Below are 10276 nucleotides of genomic sequence, written 5' to 3' on the forward strand. Positions count from 1 at the left end.
CTTGGTGAGTTGGACTGAAGGATCGGTTTTTTAGTTGTACATTTCTACGACTCTATGAACCTCAAAATTTGCTTTCTAGCTGTAACAAAATATTTGTAGCTTATCCCAGTAAATGAGTTAATTGCTTCCATGTCTCAGTTTAGACCTATATTTTTCATTTAATTGATAATGGAGTTATTTCAAAAAAGATCAAATAGTAACACCACCCACATATGTTTGTCAAATATTTATAGAAAGTTCAGTTAATAAACCACACCTTCCAACATCATTTATTTTAATATAAAAAGTCAACTACTTTGTAAACAAGTTGTTTATATATTCACATTTTAAAAAAAAAAAATCGCCAAATCCACATATGATAAAGTTAGCTGCTGTAGCACATGGTTAATCCACTCGGTCTCTATTACTCCAGTCCATCCAAAAGTCCATCAGCATCCTTCTGTAGAAACCAAACTTTTAGATAGGCTTGATCTTGAAGTGTAGCCCAATAAGACTGAAAACTAGACATTTCAAATCCTGGACAAGATAGTAGAAAACTCGCAGACCCTCTGGATCCCTATGTGTAAACAATATTTTACCATTGTGAGAAGCACAATTCAAATTATTGTAATTTAAAACATTAGCTAAATGAGGAATGAGCTCAAAGTGAAGGGATGTTTGCTTTGCATGAGAGATAGTGGAATCAACACCTATATTCCTTTGGAAGTACTATGAACTGTGGAGGAAAAGTGTAGAACTTCAAAAAGAACAGACAGGAATAGATGAACAAATGACAGATGAAATTTAATACACTGTAAAATGTTTCATTTTGGTAGAGCAGAATAAGAGATTAATTCTAAAGTATGTGCAACAGCTGAGGGACTTGTGTATCTATGTATATAACTAAAGATAGCAGGACACATTGAGAACACAATGACAACATCCTTGACTTTATTAATTAGCGACAAAGTACAAAACTTGTATAAAGCACTACTTTGACCAGTGATTATAGGAGTGATATATGTGTATTCACTTTATTTTAAGAGTTTAGATTCAAGCCACTTTTAGGATTTTTTCATGAAGAGTTTAATAATTATGTAGACCACTATTTTAGAACCATGATTTTTAAACCACTGTGTCAGACAGCAGATATCGAAAGGCTTCTTGAAGAACTAATGGAAGCTTATTTATATTGCAAGACTTTAATGACAGAAGAAAATTCTTTAAACCAACAGCATAACAGAAACTAGAATGAGCAAGTATTTGAAACAATTAGTTTAAAAACTCCTGAATTCAACTTAAAAGAGACCTGACTGAAGTCAGATCTACAGCAAAGAAAAAGGCCCTTTGAGTATGCACGAGTCAAAAATAACCACATAATTATTCTAATCCCATTTTCTTTCTTCTTGAATGTTTCCCACTGCTCTGACACAGACTTACCTAAAAGTATTGGCTTCCAGGTCACTCTGGCCAGACCATATATCTTATTAAAATCAGCCTTCCCTCAGTTTAAAACTTGGATTGTGGGTCCATCCTTGTCCATCACAATCCTTAATCTAACAGTTATGATGCAAAAATAGTTCCTCCTAGAATGAGTTTGTTCAGAGTAGTTGAGAGCAAGTTACTTCAGCCTAGGGATCTCAAGACATGCACATCAAGAAAGACTTTCTAGTTCATCAGACAGGAACTGAGTAAGTAAAAGCAGTTTGCGCTAGGAAGGAAAACTGTTCTTCTGCCTAACTGTAAAGTGATGGTGTTGAGTAGATGGGCCCATATTTTGCAAGTTATATATAGGATCTGTTATATCAAGACAGCTTTTAAAAAAAAGCTTGTGTTTTACATATAAAACTAAAGCTACAGCCTCATGTTTAGGTTTCAGTGAAAGACTGCTACATTAAAATAAAGAAAAAATATGTTTTATATGGCCTGATTTCATTCTGGGATTGACTTGAGCAATAGTAACATTAGCTGGGATCATAAACCTCAACTGAATATTGCATGAAGTTCTGGATGACATTTTGTTTTGTAAAAGGGGAAATCACTCATGCATTTAACTAGTGTATTGTCGTTTGAGAAAATAACATTTACTGCACTTAAGATTCCAGAAAGGTTTTGATAAGGTGTGCTGGAGGTTACTGTGGAAAATAAAAGCTTGTGGTGGAGAAGGTGACAAAAGATTGAATAGCAAACAGGAAATAGATGACACAAAAGGGATAATTTGTGGTGCGAGGAAAAGCGAGTACAAAAGTAGAACAGTTATGCTTCAGTTATACTGAATGTTGGTGAGAACACCTGGAGTACTCAGTATAGTACCAGTCTCTGTATTTAAGGAAATATATAAATTCATTGGAAGCAATTCAAGGAAGGCTTACATAACAAGTACCTGGAATGGGCAGACATCACAGGAGTGGCTAGGCTTATATTAATTGGAATTTAGAATAATATCTAGTGACTTGACTGAAACAGAAGATCTTGAGGAGTCTTGACAGGACAGACAGAGAAAACACAATTCCTTTTACTGGAGTTTAGGGATAGGAGTCACTGTTTTAAAATAAGGGATTGCCCATCTTAGAGATATGAGGAGAATCTTTTTGCTTACAGATGGTCAAAAGTTCTTGGAACACTTCCTCAAAAAGGGAGTGGAAACAGAGAATTTGAAAATTGAGGTAGGCCAGATAGATCCTTGATAAGCAACAGGCTGAAAGGATTTCACGTGCAGGCATTCACGTGAGATAACCAATCAAGGAATCACAGAATCCCTATAATATGGAAAGAGGGTCTGCATGAAGCCACCAAAGAGCACCCAAACCCAGTCCCCACTCTATCCCTGTAACCTTGCATTGACCATGGCTAATCTACCTAGCCTACAAATCCCTGGAACTCAGAGCAATTCAACATGGTCAATCCACCTAACCTACACATCTTTGGACTGTGGAAGGAAACAACCGCACCTGGTAGTCATGCTTGCAGGCACAGGGAGAATGTCTGTGTGGAGTTTGCTCAGTCACCCAAGGCTGGAACTAAACCCAGTTCCCTCATGCTGTGAGCCAGCAGTGCCATCACTTAGCCACCAGGCCACCATGAGATTCGCCAAAGTTCATCAGACAGGAACTGGCAAAGAGGGCCTGAGGGATGAACTGGCCCACTTCTGCTCATTACACACATCTCTGCACTTCCACAGCTTAGTTTTCATTGTAGATTTTCCACACGTACCAAAGTTATACTTACTTGGATTGATTTACATCAATTAGAGACCCAATCTTAGATGTTGTAAATGAAATGTGTTCATCTCCTATTACAATTTCCAGCTCCTGTTATAAACATAATATGAAGGTGGTTATTTGCCTATAAGGAGGTTTCACGATCAAATACTCAGCACAAAATATGCATGTCTTAAAACACTGTGTACTGACATCTCATGACGAGTAACTGCAGATTTTGTTTGGAAATGTGTTGAATCCATCACAATTAAATCATTCAATAATGCGTATTACCCTACTTGATGACTGCTAATGCAAGATATAGGTGTTATCAAAATTTCAGTGGTGGCACTCCTAGTTTCGAGTCAAAGATCTTAAAAACAAGATCACCCGAGAACTTTAGACTGACATTGTAAACATTAAACTGAGGACCTTTATATCTGCATCAGGCAGGTGAAAAAGACTTTCTATTCAAATAGAAGTGAAGCTACCGGCAAGGTCAAGAACTGATGCCAAACAGTGCATGTCTTTTTGTAACCATGTTCTATTTCTTCTGAGTTAATGAAAACTAAAAAGGTTAAAGAAAACTGACCTGTCGTCCTACACGGTCAGGTGGGGGCCACAAAGCATCATCTTCCTTTGTGATTTCACTGTCTTCGATGATTCGCTTCAGTTCTTCCATGACACTTTTATGTACATAAGCCTGGAACAAATGATGCAACCACCAACTGCATTTCACAAGATAATATAAAACTGCACAGATTACAAAACAAAAAAAAACTTTTTGTACGGTTTAAATTAATGTCATAACAGATGGCATTTTATTAATAAAAGTGACAGCCATTTCGAACTCAACATTTAAAATTATATTCTCTAATTCACAATAGTTCAAGCATACTTACCTCCTTCCTAATCATTACATCATTTTTGTAATTGCTGTTGTTTGCATATCTTAGTTTTCCTGTCAATTAAATGAGAAACAAGTATGATTCATATCATTGGCTAAAGGTGTTAAAATATATCAAATACCAGTTAATTCATTAATGTCATCGATTTCTTTCTGCTTTTGATTATCCTCAGCTCTTGTAATTAATGCAGTAGCATACCTCTAGGTTAATGATAAAAATACAGTTTCTGCTGCTAGGTAGTGCTGCCCCGGTAATGGGTTAGCTTTGAAAAGTAAAAATTTAAGTATAGTTTCTTCAGCAGAAAAGTGAAACATGTTGATATATACACATCAGGCAACTGTAAAAGATCCCATGGTGCTCTTCAAACAATGAAAGAGTTCTTCTAACTTCATATCTATTAATGAGCGGAAGAACTGTTGCAAGGTGGTGCATTGTTGTTTTTGTAACTATATTCTATGTATTGCTTCTTCTGAGTTTATGAAAATAAACAGTAAAATGCTGATCCACACATCCCATGCATTCAGGTGAGACTGCAAGACATCTTTCTTTGTGATTTCACTATCTTCTGTGATTTTCATTAGTTCTTCCATGTCACATCCAAAATATTTATACAATCGACAACTTCAATTCACAAGATATTTTATCACTTGTGATTTTATATAAGTTTTTTTAAAGTTTAAATTTCAGAAAAACAGCAAGTTTCCAATCCATCCTCTCCGCATCTCCTCCTGCCTATATTTCTTCTGCCCTTGCTCCACGTGCACACAATTCTTCTTGGTATAATGCTCATTGTTGCTACTCATCCATCCTTCACAAGCAAATCTGCACAACGGTTGGCAAACTATTTTATCATGGTGTCATTAATGCAAAGTCTAATTCTATCTGTATCAAACATGTATAGAAAAAGGTACATATCTGCAGAGTTTGGGGAATGCTAAGTGTGTACAGTGATATAATATGAATGTACTGACTTTTTTATCCTCCCTAACTCAAGGATATTGAAGACATGTATAATTTGCTATCTGGCTGGTAACTCACCAAAAAAACAAGACATCAGATGGTTGGGCAATCTTGCCATAAATTCTTTCAGATATCAACATAATAATTTTTAAAAAGTTGATAGTGGGGAAAAGAGTGGACCTTGTAGATGGTGCTTTGGCTTTAGCTTAAGCTTAAAAGCTCTGGGCAGAAAATTTAGAGTTTAGGAACTGCCTTATAAATCTGAGTAGCAGCAACATGGTACACCTCAACATAAAGTGAAAAAAAGCCACTAAGGTTCCACTACAACAAATTCTAACATCTAATGCTTACCTACTTTATTTCCACATTAAAAAAAGCCTTGAAAAGCTTTCAAATACTGGATCAATTTTATTCCAAGTCAATTGTCCAGATGATTTGAATTATCAATGTAACAGACTACCAGATAATGTAAGAAAATCCCTTATTTTGTTCTGCTATACCACAAAAACAAATGTTGGTAATTGTAATTATGGCTTATAGCTCATTTACATACATTACTAAAATAGATACGAAATAAATGCAAGGGAGCAAGAAATTAACACCCCTCAAATCTCCCAAAAGCAAAGATAGTTTTAATCTGATCAAATATATAACAAGTATAACAAACTCAAATTTTCAACAGTTGACAATTCATTGAAGCAGTGCTAGCAAATTAATGTAATTTCATTGCACTGCTAATTTAGTATCTTCACGTTTGGACAGTAAATTTCACACATATTTGATACAAAATAAATGTGTTCCAGCAGATATAGGATACTGCAAAAGTTCCATTTCTAAGCAAAATTTTCCAAGACCCTTCAATGCATAACCAGAAACATAACTAGACCCCATGCTGGTGGGCTCATTACAGTCCAAGTCATGGAAGAATAATTTCACTATTAAACAGATAATACCTTAAAATTACTGGATAGTAGTAAGATTGAGTTCTAGCTCTGTTATTATATCAGCGAAAAGAGGCCCAGTAACAAAGCTGTGTTCACAAGTAACCCAACCTTTCTGCGCTAATTTACGACTGAATGCCAGTATTAGGATCAGATCCCGAAATTAACATTTACCCAGCACATCTCACTATTCACCCAAATTTACAGATGCCCGTCAGGTAAATAAAAACAACACTTTGATTAGAAGAACGAGGAAACATAATTGAAAATGAATCCCTGGTCAGTATTCAGAGCGCAGGGAGCTGGGGGATATTTAGATCCTGCGGGGACGCTGGAGCTTTCACAGACCCTGAAAGCAGCAGTGAGGAAATGCCAGGTCAAGGGGAGACTCGGTGCACGGAGTCGTTCAGCGATGTATTGTTGCTGCTGCTGCTGCACACTGACTGAGAGCCATGCAGCAATGTGAGGCTCACAGGCCAGACCAGGCCCAACCGGCCTTCCTCCCGCCAACAGCAAACCGCCCCCAGGCTCCGTCTTCATATTCATACCGCCGACCCCCCCGGTCAACTCTTACCGTCCGGCCTGAACTCAAACTCCAGGAACTCATGCCCGAACTTGCCCTTGTGCCCCACATAATAACGGAGGTAGAAATCGCTCGACATGGTCACGCCGCCCCTCCTGCGTCAAGCGGCCCCACGTGACCCGCCTCCAACCCAAAAGTCGTCACCGCGCAAAGCCCCGCCCCTTAGCGACAGGCGCCCCACGTGACCTTTCCCAACGACACCACTCTCCCCCCCTCCCCCAATAATCGTCATCGCGCAAAGCTCCACTCCCTTCGTCATGATTTGGAGATACTGGTGCGGACAAAGTTAAAAATCACACAACACCAGGTTATCGTCCAACAGGTTTAATTGGAAGCACACTAGCTTTCGGAGCGTCGCTCCTCACTATCACCTGATGAAGGAGCGACGCTCCGAAAGCGAGTGTGCTTCCAATTAAACCTGTTGGACGATAACCTGGCGTTGTGTGATTTTTAACTTTGTCCACTCCCTTAGCGTCGGCAGCCCGCACGTGATGCGATCCCAATCCCAGATAGTCGTCATCGCGTAAAGCCCCGCCCCAGCAGCGTCTGGCAGCCCCACGTGATCCGCCTCCGGTCTGAATGTCGTCATCGTGCAAATCCCCGCCCCTTCTCACGGGCTCAGGGAACAAGTGACGTAACTTCGGTGCGTCGTAGAGTGTGCGTTTAGAAAACAGGACAGATTGAAAAACCTAGTCAGACCATTCATGGAATGAAAGGAAAGTGACAACAAAATTAAACACCCAGTCTTAAGTCTAAATGAAATGTCTGTATTTCCTATTACGATCTCCGGCTCCTGCTATAAATATCGGGAGCCCAGATCGAGGACATAGGTTAGGGAAGAGAGGGAATAGAGTTGAAAGGGACCTAAGGGGCAACCTTTTCAAGCAAAGGGTGGTTCGTGTATGAAATAAACAGGCAGAAGAATTAATGGAGGCTGGTACAATTACAATATTTAAAAGACATCTGAATGGATACATGATCAGGAAGGGTTTAGAGGGATATGGGCCAAGTGCTGGCAAATGGGACTAGATTAATTTAGGATATCTGGTAGGCAGGGACGAGTTAGACCAAAGGGTCTATTTCGGTGCTATACATCTCTATAGCTCTATGATTCTATGTGGAGCTGTTGATTATTTATTTAAAGAGGTTTCACAATCAAATACAGCACAAAACCTATATTTTTTAAGATGTACTGACAGCTGATGATTGTAGATTTTTTAAAGACAAATTCTGTGTTGAATCCATGTTAATGAATTGTTTGGTAAGTTGTACTACCCTATCAAATAACTGTTAATGCAGGTTATAGGTGTTAGCCTAAGTTCAGTGAAGGCACTCCTGGTTTTATAGTCAAAGTATCTCAAAAAAAAGTGTTCAATCCCAGAAATCTGAGCACATAATCTAGGCTAGTACTTCAGACATTAAACTGAAAAACTGTATATCCACATCAGGCAACTATAAAAGATCCCATGGTGCTCTTCAAACAATGGAAGAGTTCTTCTAACTTCATATCTATCGATGAGCGGAAGAACTGTTGCAAAGTGGTGCATTATTGTTTTTGTAATCATATTCTATGATATGTATTGCTTCTTCTGATTTTATGAAAATAAATAGTAAAATGCTGATCCACACATCCCATGCATTCAGATGGGACCACAGGACATCTTCTTTCTTTGTGATTTCACTATCTTCTGTGATTTTCTTTGGTTCTTCCATGACACACCCAAAATAATTATACATTCAACAATTGCATTTCAGAAGATATATAAAATCGCATAAATTATAAACACGTTTTTTAAAGTTTAAATTTCAAAAGAGAAGCACGTTTAGTCATAAATTACAAATTTTGAACTAAACCTTTATTAATTAGTTGAATTTTATTCAATTCACAGCAAAGACTGTTTTAATGACACTTATTCCCCTCCTAATTATTGTATCATTTTTGTAATTACCATTGTTACCACATCTTAGTTTGCCTGTCAATCAAATGAGAAACAAGTTTGATTAGTAAATGTGGCTAAAGACATTAAAACTTAACATAAAATATCACTTCATGCAGGTGAAAGTATGCTCTACTAGCGGCAATCATGATGCAAATCCAGTGCGAATCCACTGCTCCAGCAATTTTTCAGTCACAATATTAAACAAGCGAAGAGAGGGGCCAGAAGAGCATGTAACTCTATCATGCAATGTTAATTCAATGTGGTTATAATTATACAACTCTTTCTTGAGACCTTTCCCTGCTTGGTTGATTCTCTATAATTTCAAACTTGAAAGAAGTAGTTTTTTAACAATGAGTTGTAATTTCACTGAGGAAAGTCCAAACCCATTGACATCGAACATCCTGTACTGCAACTCTGCTCACATTTTGGCAGCTGTTAAAAATAAAATGATACAGTGAATGCATCACAGTCTAAAACAATCAACATTTCAAATAAAACAATCCACATTATTTTGAATCAAAAAGCATACTTGCCCTATCTCCCAATCTTAGTGGATCCTTTGAAAATTCCTGTCACCAAGAAATTATCAGCTTTTCCTTGGGCAATAAACTAACTGTATATCAACTTTTTAAAAAAAAATCTGTGAATTGTCTTTTGAGAGATTGTTTACTGTCAAACACATCATCACCTCTCATCTTCAGACGTAGAGATAATCAGAGAAGGGCTGCTTGATAACAAGCTACTATCCATTCTTCACCGAGTTATTGTCATGCCCACACAATCCAATTGCACATGGCCAGCTTTCATAAAATAGAAGCCATGTTACCATGAAGAGTATTGAGTGTGGTGCTGGAAAAGCACAGCAGGTCTGGCAGCATCTGAGGAGCAGGAAATCATTCCTGATGAAGGGCTTTTGCCCGAAACGTCAACTTTCCTGCTCCTTGGATGCTGCCTGGCCTGCTGTGCTTTTCCAGTACCACACTCTTGACTCTAATCTCCAGCATCTGCAGTACTCACTTTCGCCATGAAGAGTATCGTTGAATAGATGTTCAGCAAGGTTAATGATGCAAAGATTCCAGTCTTCTGGAGGGGATGTCCAGTATATTATGAGTGGCCATCCCAATTCATGGTGGACTGTTGTAACATCCATCTCAAAAGGAGAAAGAATAAAGAACAAAGAACAAGGAAGCCTGTACATGTGTGTCCCAAATGGCTTTTCTATGGATTCTTAATTTGACTATCTCCTGTGATTAAAACCCAGATCCCTACTGTTCAACACTTCCATAAATTACTATCCCTCTGTTACAAAATATTGTAGTGTCCTTTTGGTATCATTCTGCAGAAATGATGAGGGTACTTGGTGGAGTGCATTACTTCGTCACACCATGTAAACTAAATGTTATTACAATTGTAGAAAATACTGGAGAAATTCAGCAGGTCTGACGACGCCTCTGAAGAGAGAGACAAAATTAATGTTTCACATCTGACAGGACTCTTCTCCAGAGATGCAGGAAACATTGCAATGTTTCCTGAACCCTAGGTAGAGGGTAAGCATCTTTCTGAGTCTTTGTGTTGAGTGCCTGGTAAGCAACTCAGATCTTCAGTTTTCTGCTAAATTAAAACAAAGAACTGAGATGCTGGAAATCTGAAACAAAAATTAGAAATTGCTGGATAAACTCAGTGGGTCTGGCAGCATCACTGTCCCCATGACTTGTCCTACCTGCCTATCTTCTTTTCCACCTATCCATTCCACCCTCCCCCCCCC

General features: G+C 38.2%; 1 protein-coding gene across 1 annotated transcript; it reads right to left on the reverse strand.

The window, feature by feature from the left end:
• Positions 1–253: 253 nt before the first annotated feature.
• magoh (mago homolog, exon junction complex subunit) lies at positions 254–6713 on the reverse strand. The gene is made up of 5 exons (XM_043699321.1): positions 6563–6713; positions 4082–4140; positions 3772–3882; positions 3208–3290; positions 254–556 (listed from the first exon to the last, which is right to left on the reverse strand). Exons 1-5 carry the CDS (start codon positions 6648–6650, stop codon positions 457–459), a joined length of 441 nt encoding a protein of 146 aa, XP_043555256.1. The 5' UTR covers positions 6651–6713; the 3' UTR covers positions 254–456.
• Positions 6714–10276: the final 3563 nt, after the last annotated feature.

This window comes from Chiloscyllium plagiosum, chromosome 11 (genome assembly GCF_004010195.1).
Source record: "Chiloscyllium plagiosum isolate BGI_BamShark_2017 chromosome 11, ASM401019v2, whole genome shotgun sequence".
In the NCBI taxonomy this organism is placed as follows: domain Eukaryota; kingdom Metazoa; phylum Chordata; class Chondrichthyes; order Orectolobiformes; family Hemiscylliidae; genus Chiloscyllium; species Chiloscyllium plagiosum.